This window comes from Neofelis nebulosa, chromosome 10 (genome assembly GCF_028018385.1).
Source record: "Neofelis nebulosa isolate mNeoNeb1 chromosome 10, mNeoNeb1.pri, whole genome shotgun sequence".
NCBI lineage: Eukaryota > Metazoa > Chordata > Mammalia > Carnivora > Felidae > Neofelis > Neofelis nebulosa.
Window position 1 is genome coordinate 38,577,409 of NC_080791.1, and position 17,073 is coordinate 38,594,481.

Sequence of the window (17,073 nt, forward strand, 5' to 3'; positions counted from 1 at the left end):
GTTATGGAAGCAACCAAGGGGACACATCTGAATCATGCAAGGAGGCAAGAAAACTGGCCATTGTGTAAGGAGCATCTCAGCTGGGATCTGAAGAGCACGTTTGTGTGAAAACCACAAAAGTAGTTGGTTGCCAAGGGCTGGGGAGGGGGGTGAGGGAAAAGCAGAGTTGTTGTTCAGTGTGTATAAAATTTCAGTTATGCAAGAGAAAAAGTCCTAGACATCTGTTGTATAACATTGTACTTAACAGTTAACAATACTGTACCGTACTACCTGACTTGTCCCGAGGGTAGATCTCATGTGTTTCTTAGCATAATTTTTTGAAAGGGAGAAACAGTTTTTATTTTTCTGGAGATGATCTATAATTCGAACAGAAACGGAGATAACGATTCTTGGAACGGGCCGATTTTGTGTGTTTTTCCTGAATTGTCCTTCTCTGGATTCACTCTTAATTTGAGAGCACTTCTGCAATTACGTTAAAATGCTTGGTTATGGGATTGAGGAGGTGTGATCATCAAGCTGATAGCTCAGCAGAGAAATCATTTCTCGTGTCAAAAAGGCATTAAAAATGCCTAAGATGTGATTTTAAAAAAGTAAATGAAGAGTCTAGAGAGGTGCTGTCTGGCAGAACCTTCTGCCTTGGCACACGGGAATGTCTGCACTGTCCTTTGCAGTAGCCATGGGTGCATGTGGCTGGTGAGTGTGTGAAGTGTGACTAGTGTGACTGAGGAACTGTACTTTTAACTTTATTTAGCTTTAATTAATCTAGATGTAGTCACATGTGGCTGATGAATACCTTACAAGGCAACACAGGTCTAGGGACTTCAGAAAAGTTAATCAGGGTATGAATGAGGTAGGAAATCAGTCCTGGATGCTTGTTGTTGTTGTTACATAAAGTTTCTTTATTTCTGACACACAAAGAGGGGGAGCGTGAGCAGGGGAGGGGCAGGGTGGGGGAGAGAATCCCAAGCAGGCTCTGCCTTGTGAGCGCAGAGCCAGTTGTGGGGCTCAGTCCTACGAACCCTGAAGTCATGACCTGATTTATTAACTGAATTACATAGTGATTTTTAGAAACCAGTCATATTGGTAGTAAATCATTCTTTGTCTCCCACAGTCCCTTTGTACACTTTTAGTTTATTTTTCCTTCCCTATATTTTCTTTGAATTTTATTTATTATTCCTAAAGGACATAAAAACCTCCACTCATCTCCCCATTGGCATTTTCCTCCTCACACCTGTGATTGGTCCTCACAGTCTCTTAACTGCTTTTTTCATTTGAAATGATTAGTCATCAAGGAAATTACTTTTCATGTAATTAGGCTGTACTATAAAGAGAATATTTGAAATTTTGTTTTCTATAACTTACAGAGGCTAGCAGAGGGACGAAAGCTGTTATTTTCTTTTAAATTATTTTTCTGGGTAAAACTAGATTGTGGTTGATGTAGACCGGAAATGCCAATATTAGAAATTCTAAATCACTCCTTTTTACATGGAGTCCTCTAGTGTATTTGACCAGTAGGCTGCGATATGCTTATCATTACTTGATAAATACAGCCTAGATGCCTTTCTGAAACTTGAGCAGGTTTAGGTGACCATTATTCAATGTATTTATTCTGATACGATTCCGAAAATTGATGGGGATTGTGTGCCAGGCTCATGAGGGCAGGGACCCTTTCTGTTTCACTTCCTCTGTATGCCCCGAGTCTGACGCAGTATCTGATTAGGTTCTCAAAAACTCGTTGAATGCCTGGCCGCCTCCTTTTGTCAGTTTGTTTTGTAACTGCGATTGAAGTAAGGGATTTGATTAGCTATTTTGTGTTTGGTAGGCTTTCTGATTGTAAGGAATAAAAAAGATTCTGGCTACCTCATGGAGGGAGAAAGGGGCAGGAGGAAGGGAGAAAAAGACACAGGAGAGCCCACGGTTAGACTTGACTTCCTCTAGTGACTCCATAGAAACTCTAGTGCTGTTCTCCTTGGAAGCAGGTACTATTGTTGCCTCCTCTAATGCTTCCTTCTTGTGTTCTCTGCTCTGCTTCTGAGTGCTATTTTGTTGCTCTTCTCTCTGTCACAGTGCATTCCTTTCATACAAGTCTAGCAACTCTAGATCTTAGGGGTCCAGCTGAGTACCCTCAATTCTGTTTGGGCAGAACTTTTGCATCAAGGCACCCGTAGGCTGCAGATGAACCTCTGTGTTGATTGGTCTAGTCTGCTGTGGCCAGGAGACGAGGTCACGTGAACTAGATATTGCCATCCTTGCATAAGGAACCGTTTAGAGTGGCTTCCTCAGTTTACAGGTTTCCTGAGGAGGACTTAGTGGCATCTGAAACTTAGTACACTCTTTTCCAGTAGACCTCTGTTCTCATGTTTGATTTCCCACGCAGTGTTTATAATCTTTGTCAACCGTGACATTGACATACATTGTGTTAGTTTCAGGTGTACAACATAATGATCCGACGCTCACCTACATTGCAAAAGTCGAGTTACCGTCTGTCACCATGCAGAGTTCCACATTTTTTGGTCTTGTGATGAGAACTTTTTAAGAAGTACTTTCTTAGCAACTTTCAAATTTGCTATGCAATATTATTGACCGTAGTCGCCGTGCTGCACATCGATCCCTGTGACTTACTCGTTTTATAACTGGAAGTTGGTGCCTCTTTATCTGCCTCACCGCTTTGCCCACCTCTCCACCCTTCTCCCCTCTGGGAGTCAGCCATCGGTATTCTCTGTCTAGGAGTTTGGTTTGGTTTTGTGTGTTCATTTTTTTTTTATCATTTAGATTCCACATGTAGTGAAATCATACAGTATTTACCTTTGTCTAACTTCCGTCATTTGGCACAATGTCCTCAAGGTCTATTCGTGTTGTCACAGATGGAAAGATTCCTTTCTTTTTTTATGGCTGAAAGGTATTCCAATGTCATATACAGTATAGTACGTCTTTACCCATTCATCCATTCATGAATACTTAGATTATTTCCATATCTTGATTATTGTAAATAATGCTGCAGTAAACATAGAGGTGTATTTATATCTTTCCAAATTAGTGTTTTCATTTTCTTCAGATAAGTTCCTAGCAGTAGGATGGCTAGATCATATGGTAGTTCTATTTTTAATTTTTTTTAAATTTATTATTCATTTTTGAGAGAGAAAACGCTCATGCAGGTGGGGGAGGGGCAGAGAAAGAGGGAGCCAACGCTGAGCTCGATCCCCCGACCGTGGGATCATGACCTGAGTCAAAATCAAGAGTGGGCACCCCTCCATTCAAGTCTTTAATCCATATTGAGACAATTTTTGTGTGTGGGGTAAGCATAGTCCCCATTTGTGTGTTGAGGTTTCTTAGGGCTTCTTTTTTAGAACTTTAGAATATTGCTTTTATTTTTTATTTATTTATTTATTTATTTTTTTAACGTTTTATTTATTTTTGAGACAGAGAGAGATAGCGCATGAACAGGGGAGGGTCAGCGAGAGGGAGACACAGAATCTGAAACAGGCTCCAGGCTCTGAGCTGTCACCACAGAGCCCGACGCGGGGCTCAAACTCACGGACCGCGAGATCATGACCTGAGCCGAAGTCGGCCGCCCAACCGACTGAGCCACCCAGGCGCCCCAAGAATATTGCTTTTATTATAGAAATTAAGTGGCTCTCCTCTCTCTCCTTCTGGCTAAGAAGGACTTCAAAGACTTGAGAGCCTCCCTCTGACCATTTCTGCTCTTCAACATGCCTGCAGAGAAGTTATTATTACCTGACTGAAATATTTCTGGCTTTGTGGATATCACACTTAAATAGGGATACCACATATATTTTTAATTAAAAATTTTTTAACAGAAATTTTCTAACTTGAAAAACTCTAACCCTCAGACACACCATTGGCGGTCTACCAGTTCCTTCTCAGTGTAGCAAGAGTTGCCCTAAGCATCACTGTGCTCTCCATTTCTTGGATTAAGTGAACCTCCACTTCTCCACGTTTCACATTTTTTCTTAAAGCTTCACAACTTTATCTTGGGCATGTTTATTCCTGCCTTATTCAGGAAAAACCCCCACAGGTCAGGTCATTGCTCTGAGGAGTCGCAAGCAATCCTCTGAATTCCACCTTTCGTTGTAGCTCAGATTGAGGTGTAACAGTCCGCTAGTATAATATCAGATACGATTTTATTAGGGAGACCGACCGTTTTCAGCCATGTCAAAAACGGGCTAAAAATCTCTGGTGCTACAGAATATGACAAAGGGAAATGAAATTTCAGAAGCCTACTGTGTATCCCGTGCTGGGATAGGAGCTTGCCCCATTATCTGTTTTTGTTTTTAAGTTTTATTTTGATTCCAGTTAGTTAAATACAGTTTTCATATTAGCTTCAGGTATACACTGTAGCGATTCAGCACTTCCCTTACATCACCCGGAGCTTGTCTCAAGTGCACTCCTTAATCCCCATCACCTGTTTCACCCATCCCCCTCCCCCCTCCCCTCTGGCAACCATCAGTTTGTCCTCTGTAGTTAAGAGTGTTTCTTGTTTTGTCTCTCTCTCTCTTATTTTTTCCCCCTTGTATGTTTGTTTTGTTTCTTAAATTCCACATAGGAGTGAAATCATATGCTATTTGTCTTTCTCTAACTGATTTATTTATACTCTCTAGGTACATTCATGTTGTTGCAAATGGCAAGACTTCGTTCTTTTTTTTTTTTATTTTTTTTTAATGTTTATTCATTTTTTGAAAGACAGAGAGAGAGAGAGAGAGCGCAAGCAGGGGTGGGGCAGAGAGAGAGGGAGACACAGAATCTGAAGCAGGCTCCAGGCTCTGAGCCGTCAGCACAGAGCCCGACGCGGGGCTCAAACTCACTAACCGCGAGATCATGACCTGAGCCGAAGTCGGACACTCAACCGACTGAGCCACCCTGGTGCCCCAAGACTTCGTTCTTTTTTATGGCTGAATGATATTCCGCTGTGTGTATGTATACATATATATACATACACACAGTGAAATATCTCACTTCTTTTTTGTCCATCCATCAATGGATGGACACTGGGGCTGCTTCCATATCTTGGCTATTCTAAGTAATGGTGCTATAAACATAGGGATGCGTGCATCCCTTTGAATTCGTGTTCTTGTATTCTCTGGGTAAGTACCCAGTAGTGCGATTGCCGGATTTGCTGGGTTCTGAGATTTAAACTTTATTTTGATTTTATATAATTCTATTTATTTATTCAATTTGGTTGAGTACCTCAGCAATAAATCTGTACCAATTTAACTTTCCTTAGAAAGTCATCATTAATACATAAAACTTTTCTTTTAAAAACAGGATAAAAGAATCAGAGTGTCTCAACCCTTGACAAGAGGACCAAGTGCCTTTATTCCAGAGAAGGAAGTAAGTTTATCTGTGTTAAAATACATTAAGTGTGACTCACAAAAAAGCAACTTCATTATATCAAAGAATATTTCCATTTTTTAAAATATTTTTTTTGTTTATTTATTTTGGGGGGGGGGGCAGATGGAGAGAATCCTAAGCAGGCTCCACACTGTCAGCACAGAGCCCGACATGAGGCTCGATCTCACTAACTGTGAGATCATGACCTGAGCCAAGATTAAGAGGTGGACGCTCAACCGAATGAGTCACCCAGGCTCCCCTCTCCATTTTTAATATGGAAGTAAACCTGTGTTTTGCTCTTGTTTCTTATTTATATGTCAGAGAACCACAGAGGTATTTTCTTTTGAATGTCACTTGCAAGTTTATGTGTATAAGAATCTGCCTTTTTATTTTAGAGTTAGTTGTCCTATGAGGTTAGAAAAATTAAATTTTACCCTATTTGACTTCAAATGTAACTTTTCTGAACAAAGCTGCTAACAGTAATGAAGTTTTTTTTTTAATTAAGTTTAATATTAACTTCAAGGTTTTTGGGTTTTTAGATAGCCACCATTTCATGGTGAATATAGGTTATATAAATGTTAAGAAAATAAATATTTTGAAATGAAAATATGAGTTTCCCAACTAAACCTATTAAACAAAACATGCTGTTACATCATTAGCAATTACTCTTTTGTTTTGGTTCTAAGTCTCCGGGCGGAATGTCAATATAATCTGTATAATCTGTACCTTTGGCGAAGGTGGGGAGTCAAGATGGTAAATGCAAGAAAGAGAGGTTGTAAAATATAATGCAAAGGAAATTATAACCAATAGAAGATTTGTGCCTGTTTTGTGGATATACATCTCCATGAAAGATCATAGCAATGTGCAGGACTTCCTAGATTCCTAGGTGCCTCGCAGATAGAAACTTGAGCTAAGAAAAGTTTAAGAACCACTGACTGAGGAGTTTTTCTCTGCTTGAAGGAGTTATTAACTTACTGAATATGATTGTATATGCTGATTGACTGTTTACTGCAAAGACATTCATCTTAGAGCATCAGTGTTATTCCTATACTGTTCTTAAAGTAGTCAAAAAAGATTGTTTACAGAGCAGCTCTTATCTGCGGGGCATCTTCTGAACAGAAGGGAAGAATAGAATTTGAAGAATGTCTACCAGGTCATGGCCAGTGTCAGTTTTTCTTCATCTTCATTTTGCTTTTTTAGTGACCTTACTATTTGAATGGAAAGGTTAAAGGAAAGTGAACAGTAATGTTTGGAGAACTCGGCATCTCTAGCTGATCTTGGTAGTGACCAGTCATTAGAAAGACAGCTGTGCCGATGCCCATTTTCCTCAGACAGGGTAGGGGCGGCTCTTGGCGGAGTGATTGCCTCATATACATAAAGACTTCCAGAAACAGCTGTGTTCACGCTGTGTATCTGAAGGTCATCTGGTTTGCAGAAGCCACCACTGTTTTTGGGACCTCTTGCATCTATTAATGTCTTCCGCATCAGTTAAACAAAAGAAACTGCTGGGGAAAACAAAACCAAACCAACAAATCTCTTTTTAATGACACGTGGTTGACCCAGATCTTACTGCTGTTCACATCACTTGGTCCCTGTAGTTGACAAAATGTGGGGAAATGGGCAAATGAAAGTGTATGTGGCTTTTTAACTAGCTGAACTGAAATTGCTTTTTTACACCATTGTAATTAACATTTCCTCACAGTTCACACTTTTCAAACATTGTATTTCCTTTGGGATTACATTTTCCTCAGTCAATAGCGCCTTTGTGTAATTTGTACTTATTTTTTCAGAAGAGACTGTGAAGCCAGCCCTAAAGAGTAAACAGAGTTTCTGATAGCAGTACGGGTCTTTAGAAAGACCATTAGCCTGGACTTCAGAAAATCTGGATTCTAGACCAGGCTGTGCTGTTAACTCGATGCAAGAGCTCGAATTTCATTCCGAATCTAAAGTGGGGAAAATATTCTTAAGTCTGGAATTCTAATTCTAAAGTATCAGTAAGTAATGAACCAATCATAGAAATATTCATCTCCTGTCCATTAATTCCCACAGAGCCAGCTCTCTTCTACAAGGTGCTGATAAGCTCTTAGCACCTTCAGAGTCAATTCTTGGTGTGATGCCCAAGCTGTCATTGTGTATAAAGCTATATGGACTCATGTATTCTTGAGACAGCTCTTTTGATTCCCTGGGATGGAGGACGTCCATTTTAATAACTGACCTTGTTTGTAGTCATTAATACAATAGGCTGAAAATAGGAATGACCGTATTCTAGTGTCCTTACTAATTTTTCCAATGAACACTTTCTACAAATTATCATATTTTCCTTTGTCCCTAAAAGAACTTCAGAAAGCTTTTTATTTTATGTTGAACGAAAACAAGCAAAAGATCAGACCGAAAATATTTGCCTTAAGATTATGTGATTAAGTATCTTCGTGGGCCGTTGCGATAAAATTGTAAATACATGAATCAAACGCCACTGCTTTCGCCTCACCACGAAGTGGTGTAATAACGGCCAGGCAAGTGGGCCCTGAAAATTTTGCCTTATGTGCCTGGTGCAGCAGATGGAAGCTTCTTTTCTCCAGACTCGTAGCTGTGTGTATAGTGTTTGATAACTCGACATTTGTTGTCTAATAAATGGTGGTCCCAGAGCCAAGAAAGAGTGGTGCTTTCTTTTTTTTTTTTTTTTTTTTTTTTTTTTTTTATTTCTGTTTCTAGCCTGAGCAACTGCGTAATTTCAGTGTCTGTTCATATGAAAAGAACATTCTTTTGCTCCGATGGTGGCATAATTTCGGTCAACCAAAGATACGTTAGTTCTCGGTAATCATTTTGTGCGTTTCTTGACTGTTAAGGTTGTCCAAGCAAACACAGTGGATGAACGTACTAACTTTCTCGTGGAAGAATACTCTACATCCGGTCGCCTGGACAACATCACACAGGTCATGAGTTTGCACGCTCAGTACCTGGAGTCTTTCCTGCGGAGCCAGTTCTACATGCTGCGCATGGACGGCCCCCTTCCTCTGCCGCACCGGCACTACATCGCAATAATGGTGCGCTGGGTTCCCCGGCTCCTGATTCGCGGGACGTCGTCCTCGCGCGCTCCTTCTCCGCCCGTCTAGTGTGTGTGTGTGTGTGTGTGTGTTCGTGTGTGTAGAGCTGCGTATCATTTTGTAGAACTAAGAATTAAAGAAGCCCGTGGCTTTTCGGACACCGTCTCTTGGATACATTTTGACTGCTTTCAAATTCCTTAAGGCACTGAATATTTCTCACTTAAGTGTGTCAGTCTCTTCTCTTGTTGATGATGCGTCTAGGGTCCAAAGCGATAGCCCTAATATCCCACAAGTTTGGGGTTTGCTACTGGCACCTTGTTTTTATTACGAATATGAAACAGGTTGGTTGTGACCTCTTGTTTAGCCGTTTAATACGTGAAGTGCATCACTAATTTGGCCAAAGAAAAGTATCAGCACCAGTGGAGACTCTGGATGAGAGAATTCTTAAATGGATGTTAACACTGCCAAGTATCGTACTTGGTACAAACTAGTTAATGTTTCGCTGGGGGTGGGGAGAGAATTATAAATCGGGATGGTAGGCAGCAGGAGCGAGAAGGATAGAAAGAAACAGTGTTACAGTTGGACTGTTAGTGGAGAAAAAGAGGAGGGACATGGCCCAAGTGCCATGTGTTGAGAGTGTAGGAGAACAGCTGGGGAGTTAGCAGGCTAGTTTAACGTGATGATCCTGTTTATGCACTCCCTGCGGTTTTAAACAAGAGAAGGGCAGCGTTCTGTGTTCTGTCGACTGATGAACACGCCTGAGACTGTAATTCCGGCTTACAGTGTTGACGACAGACCGAAGGCAGACTTAGAATGATCACAAACTAAGAGAGAAACAAGATACAGAAAACAGAAGGAGCAAACACTGCTATTTCGCTGAGAGGCAGTTCCTGGGGAAGAGAGCTGTGAAAAGTCTGCTTTGCATGGATTTCCCAGAATGGCGGTTTTGACTGCATAGGAAGGAACAGTGTCCGCCGGCTTCAGTTTTATCTCAGTAGGGCTGATGTGCACAGATAATTCTGAAATCACAGTTATCTTGCCGGGGTAAGAGAGACGGCCAAATTAGCCTGCCTTCTTGAGTGGGGAGAATACAAGTTAGTGAGCTTTTACTGTGTCTCAGGTAGAATATAGTTTATATCACTTACCATAATGAAACGGACATGTATTTTCTTGACACAGCTAGAAAGTGGATTCTAGGTTGATCTGTGCCAGCTTCTGGAGGAGGAAGGAATTGCCTTCATGTGACAAGTGTTTGCTTGTACAGATATCAGCCACGTGTATTGAGTCAGGAATCTATGGCAGTATTGTGATAGAAGTTTTAGAAGGAAGAGGAATCTGTAAGAAAAGAATTACTGGTGTTAAAATTATTAAATGCCAAATAAATGATTTGTTTAGAAATAGTAGACTAAGACTTTTACCATGATGGTTCTGTCAACTAACTCTTTTTGTGTTTTAGGCTGCAGCTAGACATCAGTGTTCTTACTTAATAAACATGCACGTGGATGAATTTTTAAAGACAGGAGGGATTGCTGAGTGGTTGAATGGCTTGGAATACGTACCACAAAGACTGAAGAATCTTAATGAAATAAATAAGCTGCTAGCACACCGACCCTGGCTCATCACGAAAGAGCACATTCAGGTACCAAGTGCTGGGTTGTAAGAAGGTTTACTAATGATTCTAACTAAGAGCTTTTTTGTTTTGGGTTTTTTTTTGTTTGTTTGGTTTTGTTTTTTTTGTTTTTGTTTTTGCTTAAGACTTAGTTTTAAATACTTGCATATTAGAAATTTAAACATAGTATATCAGTATGTAGAAGAGATAAATGTAGAAAGTCTGTAATTTAGGTGCAGATGAATTTGCCTCCTAAGGTAATCAGTAATTAGCTCTATGGGTACTTTAGTGAGTGGCCAAGAGAAAAGTTGATTTCTGTTTTCAGGCAGGAGGTGGGACAAAGAAAATAAACTGGCAGTTTAGGATACCCGGGTTCTCACATGTTTGTGACCTTTAGTGAATTCACTTCTGCGGGCCTCAGTTCCCCCGTCTGTAAAATGAGGGGCCTGGATTAAATGAGTTCTAAACCCTTTTCTGGTCCTTAACATTTCATAATTTTAAGATTTGCAAGATACAGTTTTGCAAATACAAAGTGATTTGCCAAGTGGTGTGAACACTGAAATGCTCCCTGGACCCGCCAGCTTAGACGAGAAACAGAGTTGCAATTGACTAGAGCACTTGGTAGCAGAAAGGAGCTTCAGTGAGGCCATTATGCAATATCCCGGCACTGTGCTTGGCATTTGGTAACTATTCAGTACCTAGCAGCTGTCATTGAAATTACTATCAGAGAAGTCTTAGGTATTTAAAATCTCTGCTTCTAATGTATATAAATGTTCTTGGTTTTTTTGATATTTTGATTTTTAGTGTATGAAGGTATGAATAAAAAGAATGGGACCAGGAAGTTGCATGAAAGAGGTAACATTTGAGACAGGTCTTGAAGAGTAAGTGGGAATTTTCAGGTAGTAGAAGGTATTCCAGACAGACAATGGAAACATTTTATGTTGGGAAAGTAGCCAATAGCTTTGGGTGACTGAATCAAGGGCAGGTTATGTGAGGTGGGGGTAAGAGATGGGAAGAATTGAGAGCATGTTGTTATGACACGGCAGATACTGTACTAAAGAATTTATGTCCTATCCTTAGAAAGCTGTGTTCTCCAGAGTCATGTTATGTCACCTCAGGGGTACACAAGGCAGTTCTTCAAAATGTTAGCAAATCGTGTATATGCATACATGTGTGCACATGTATTCTCTCCTTAATCAGTTCCTCTACTTGTATATTTTACAATATTAGTAGTACAGTATATTTTTATAACTAACTATATAAAATGTACTTTATGAGTATTTTTTTTTAGTATGTCTTAATTTATACGTAAACGTACGTGCTCTCGGGGGTTGGGCCCCTCCAACTGGCACTGTCAGAAGTATATGTGATCAAAAGATGTCGATCCTAGGGAATCCCTAGGATAAAGAATGAAGAACCATTAAAGGTTCTTGAGCTGAGTTGTAATATGAGTGTATGTGGTGGTGCAGAAGACAAATCACAAATGGTACAGGCTAGACACAGGGGAGCCAGTCATAAAGCCATTGCCGCAGTCCACTTGAGAGATGACTTTTTTTAAGCCCTGGAGAGATAAAGAGGAGCGATCAGACTGTATGTAAGCAGTCTGCATGAGAAAAAGCAGGGCTTGCTGACTCATAGAATGTGAGGGTGGAGGGGCTGGGTGAGAGAGGGGAATCAGTAAGGTTTCTACCTTCCTGACCGGGAAAGAGGCAGTGCCATGAGCGGGACGGCATACACGCAGCCCTGAGAATGGAAGATTGTGACATCTGTTTAGTGATGTCCAGTTACCGGAGGAAACACAGGTCTGTGACTCAAGATAAAGGATAGATTAGAAATAAAATCAGACAGTTATTTACAGATAAATGAAGATCAAGTTGAATGAATGGCCGATCCTTCCAGGGAGATACTGCACAAGGAAAGGAGATCATGGGTAGAAGAGAGCATTTCAGAGGCAAGCAGAAGAAGGGGCCTGGGAGGGAGATGGGGAGACATGCATCGCAGGGTAGACAGGGTGCAAAACAAATCAGTGGGAGTGCTGAAGGCAAGGGAGGTTAATTTCAAGGGAGGAAGTAAGGAAAACATAAATTCTACAGAGATCAAATAGGATACGTGCTAAAAAAGAAATAGATCTGCCCTGTTGGAGGTCATATGTGCCCTTCGTGAAAGTAGCTTCTGGAGCTTGCTTCAAAAAGCAGGTTCTAATGAACTAAAGATACAGAAATGAATGTGAGATGCGAATTTCGAGGTATGAGTGTTGGCTGTCTGTCCTCTCAGGTTTAATACTCTTGGAGAAGACTGACAAAGGCATTGTAAATTCTACCAATCCTTTTGGAAGGCTCTTTGGCAGCATTAGCAAAAGTCTTCACATCATAATTGCCCTAAAAGTCCTATTAGGAGTTGTTTCTAGAATATGAACAGAGCTGTAGCATGAAGATGCTATTTATAATAACAGGTACACAAAAAAATAGAAGCAATTTGAGGATCTGACAGGGTATTCGAAGATGGAGAAGTAGTTCCATATTTCCACTGCCATGCGATAGATGGCCCACGCTTAACGTAAGACCGTGGAGCCTCGTGAAAATTGAACATGTCAAAATGTGAGGCCCCCCAAAATAGAGGTATCCTCTGATGACATAATTATGCTTATAAAAATAAAATAAAATAAAATACATAAAAACTATATTAGGATGGTAAATTGTGATTAATTTTTCCTTTTTCCTGAGCCTTTGGTAATATATTAAATTTCATGTGTGTGAGTGTGTGTGTGTGTGTCTGAGTGTGCGTGTTTGTGTGTGTGTGTGGTTAATGGAGAGTAAAGCAAAAGAGGTTTTGGTGGGGGGTTGGCTGTGAAGTGAGCAAAATTAAATAAAAGTTTAGGTTCGTGGGGAGCAGCAGGACACAGACATGTACCCCAAGCAAGAGAGCAAGAACACTGATGGGAAAGAATCCCCAGTGGATTGCCAGATGGAATTGGCTCTCGGAGAAAATGGGGATGGAAGCATCACTGTTTTTAATGGCTTCACTTGTGATTCCATCATTCAGCTGGAGGATGAAGTAAAATAGCATACGAAACAGTGCTCTGAAACTTTTGAAGTTCTTGTTCAAAGGTGAGGTATGGTTTCTATCATCTGCCGTAGGCTCTTTCTCCATCAGGAAAGATACCTAAAAGACGACTAACAAAGTTGCCTTACTGAATTGGGTTTTTTTGTGTGACTTTTCAGGTAAAAGTCTTTACCTAAAAACCTTAAAATGAATGGTTTTGCAAGATCATCTCTAAAGTCCCTTCTAGCTTCCGTGTTCTTTGATTCTCTGAAATATCTTACGAAAACCACATAACATGGAAAAGTGCTTTGGAAGCAGAAGTTCCATTGAGCGTATAAGGGATTTAGAAGAATCTGCCACAGAATTATATTGTTAGGTTTCACAGTTTAATGCAATATTGTTTGGCCAAAGCCATATCTTTGTTATGTGAAACATTTTCAAAAGGGAGTTTTATGTTTGATTACTATAAATGGACATAAAACTGGCGGAGTTTTCATGCTTTCCAAAATTGCTTTGTAGCATTCTGTGATTTTCATTTTTACTCTGATTTGCTTTCTCGTTTCAGAAACTTGTCAAAACTGGAGAAAATAATTGGTCTCTGCCCGAACTGGTACATGCTGTGGTCCTACTGGCACATTATCATGCTTTGGCAAGCTTTGTTTTTGGTAGTGGCATCAATCCAGAGAGAGATCCAGAAATCTCCAACGGATTCAGGCTAATATCAGTCAACAATTTCTGTGTTTGCGATCTCGCTAATGACAACAGCATAGAGAATGCGTCCCTCACAGGCAGCAACTTCGGGGTCAGTTTTCTGAACTTTGTTTTTCTTTACTATTTTGCCTTTAAATTTCCCAATGTTAAAAATATCTAGAAAGAAATCATTGTCGGACTCTACAGGATATCATATACTTGAAATATTTTTGTACAGTTTTTCTTACTGTAAAAATGCAACCTGTACACGAAGTTCTGAATTGTCTTAAGAGGCTTTTAAAGCAAATAGATATTATTACAAATCATAAGGCTGCCTCATTTTTTAAAATAAACTATAATATATACCAAATGCTAGAATTCTAGGTTAAATATACCTATACTTATCGATTTTCTGTGTTTGCAACTGAAGCAGAAACATCATACTTCTGAAAATGTCTGAAATCTGTCATTTGATTCCCTTTGGAGTTAAAACCCGCCTAAACTGTGCCCGTGCCACTGTACATAATAAGGTGACATTGGGAGACAGAGACATGTACTAGAATAATTCTTAATAACACCCAACATGATCTTTCCTGGCTCCAGATTGTAGATTCTCTAAGCGAGCTAGAGGCCTTAATGGAAAGAATGAAAAGGCTTCATGAAGAAAGGGAAGATGAAGAGGCATCTCAGGAAGAAATGACCACTCGCTTTGAGAAGGAGAAGAAAGAAAGTCTTTTTGTGGTCTCTGGAGATACTTTTCATTCATTTCCTCATTCAGGTGTGCTTCTGCCCAAGCCCCCACTGTCTTTGCCCTTGACTTGCTGTATCCCTGACAGACCACCTTCGGTATTGTTCACATAGACATGTAGAAGCGACTCTGCGCTTCTTCTGTTCCTCTTATGTAGGCCTCCTCCTCCACCTTGCCCGAATGCTGGTGCTCTCCCGTTAGGTTCATGCATCTTTCAATGCACCCCAGGCCCAGCTGACAGGAACTTCCAGCTTCGCAGGACGCGCTCTGTCCTGCAGAAAATGTTATTCAAAGCAGAACAGTTGCTTAGAAAGTGAAGAGATACTGATTCATTCTACTTTTGTGATGTTTTCAAGTGACAAGTGAAATCCTGTTTCAATAGATAACATTCTTATAATACATCTCTGCCTTTTTTGTGCGCGCGTGGGGAGCATGTGGGAGGATTGTTCTCGCACTGTTACTTTTCCACATTAGTTCTAAAATTACATTGTACTTGCGTTTGCAAGATTTCTTTGGAGAAATCTTCAGAATTTAATAAAAATGTATTATTTAGGTCATTTTCTTGTATGGAATTTGGAGGAATTCATTCTCTTTTAAAAGGAGGAATTCATTCTGTATTAAAAGCTGGGCTTCTTGGCTCTAGTCTTAAAAATGTACTTTTTTTTCTAATACTCTCAGAGACATTGAATTAGGAGACTTTTCAGTTATGACTAAAAAAGATGTTGAATGCCACATAGTAAATGTTATTAAAATAGCATTGACTCGGTAGAAAGCCGAAACCCTTCAAAGTCATCGATCTACATCACATTTTAAAAATAGAGTTCCATTGATTTAAAAAATTTTTAGTCTTAAGCCCAGTCTCATAAATTCCAAGGGTAACTGATTTGGCCACAACTTGTTTGTTAAACATAACTTGCTTGTTAAACATAGCACTGACCAGTAGTTCTCAGAAGTTTTGCCAAAAAGAACAAAAACCCCTTTTATCATCTCCCCTGACGATCTTTTTTATGATAGATTTTTATCCACCAAATTGAGTATATTAAGTTCCAGTTTCTCAGAGCTTCTAAGCGGCAGGAAATGCCAAGTAAAGAAACATGGTGTTTTAGGTATTAGCTTAATATCCATTCTACAAACATGCCTTGAGTTCCCTAGATGGTCTTGGCACTGTAATGGGAGCTAAGGCTTTCAGGCTAAATAGGACCCAACTCCTACCCTTTGGGAGCTCTCAGTGCTGATGGGAGAGGAGCAATTTCAATTATGTAGCAGAATGTGAACAGTATAGGAGCCTAGAAGAGGGCCCTGAATCCACTGTTGGCGGGAGAGGAACCTGCACAGAAGGGGCCCTACAAGACTTCCTCCAGCCATTTGGTTCTAAGAGACTTGAGCGCAAGGGGGTTGGTGGCAAACAGTCAACTGAGCCAAGGCATGATGGTAAGGAAACAGGATGCCGGGCACAGGAACAAGTGGTTCCGTGTTGTTAGGGCAGAGGTGATGATGTAGGTAATGTCATCACATAAGCCGGGTAGGTAAACAGAGGCCTTATCGTGATGACCTTTCTAACCTTCAGGAGCATGCAGTCTGCCATATTTGGGACATTTTGAGCTAAGAGGTCTGGAGATGTCTAGTACACTGCTTCTCAGACTTTCACTGCATGTGAGTCCCTGGGGGAATCTTGTTGAAATGCCGATTTTGATTCAGTCAGTCTGGGCTAGGACCTGAGAGGCCACATTTCTAAAATTCCCCCAAGTCCTGTCAGTGCTGCCAGTCTGCAAACCACACCTGAGTAGGAAGGGGCTGGCAGATAGTCTGAGGGTCAGGAAAGGGTTTGATTTGTGTGTTTGTTTTTTTAATGTTTTAAGTTTATTTATTTTGATAGAGCGTGTGCGTGCACACAAGTGGGGGAGAGATAGAGAATCCCAAGCAGGCTCCCACTGTCAGCACAGAGCCTAAGGCAGAGCTTGAACCCACAAACCATGAGATCATGACCTGAGCAGAAATCAAGAGTCAGATGCTTAACCGACTGAGCCACCCAGGTGCCCCCAGGAGAGGGTTTTAAACTCAGGATGAAATTTTGGAAGTTATAGGCATGTAATTGGGAGTTAAAATCAAAAGAGTTATTTATAAAAACCATCCAGAGAGAATACATGGGACAAAGGAAAATTATAAACTTAGGGTGAACCTTCTAGGTAAACCAATATTTTAAAATGTAAACATTTTTATTAAGGTTAGTAATATCTATTTGCTTTCAGACATTAACTTTTTAAAAAATTTTTTAACGTTTATTTATTACTGAGAGACAGGGAGATACAGAGCGTGAGCAGGGGAGGGGTAGAGAGAGGGGAGACACAGAATCTGAAGTAGGCTCCAGGCTCTGAGCTGTCAGCACAGAGCCCGATGCAGGGCTCGAACTCACGAACTGTGAGATCATGACCTGAGCTGAAGTCGGTTGCCTAACCAACTGAGCCACCCATGGGCCCCCAGACATTAACTTTTAAGAGCTTCTCTAACATCACTAGAGCTTGAAGGATAAAAATATTTTATTTCTTTTAGTCGGTTTTGTTTTTAATATTGAAAATACATTCTGGACCCCA

General features: G+C 40.4%; 1 protein-coding gene across 2 annotated transcripts in view; it reads left to right on the forward strand.

Annotated features, from left to right (window-relative positions):
• SESN3 (sestrin 3) overlaps positions 1–17,073 on the forward strand; it is a 74,198-nt gene that overhangs the window by 40,039 nt on the left and 17,086 nt on the right. For both annotated transcript variants that reach the window (XM_058687410.1, XM_058687409.1), the window contains exons 2-6: positions 5,284–5,349; positions 8,196–8,393; positions 9,850–10,032; positions 13,610–13,846; positions 14,338–14,512. In XM_058687410.1, the coding sequence (XP_058543393.1) occupies positions 8,286–8,393; positions 9,850–10,032; positions 13,610–13,846; positions 14,338–14,512 (703 nt within the window). In that variant the 5' untranslated portion in view covers positions 5,284–5,349; positions 8,196–8,285. The remainder of the gene's footprint in view (positions 1–5,283; positions 5,350–8,195; positions 8,394–9,849; positions 10,033–13,609; positions 13,847–14,337; positions 14,513–17,073) is intronic.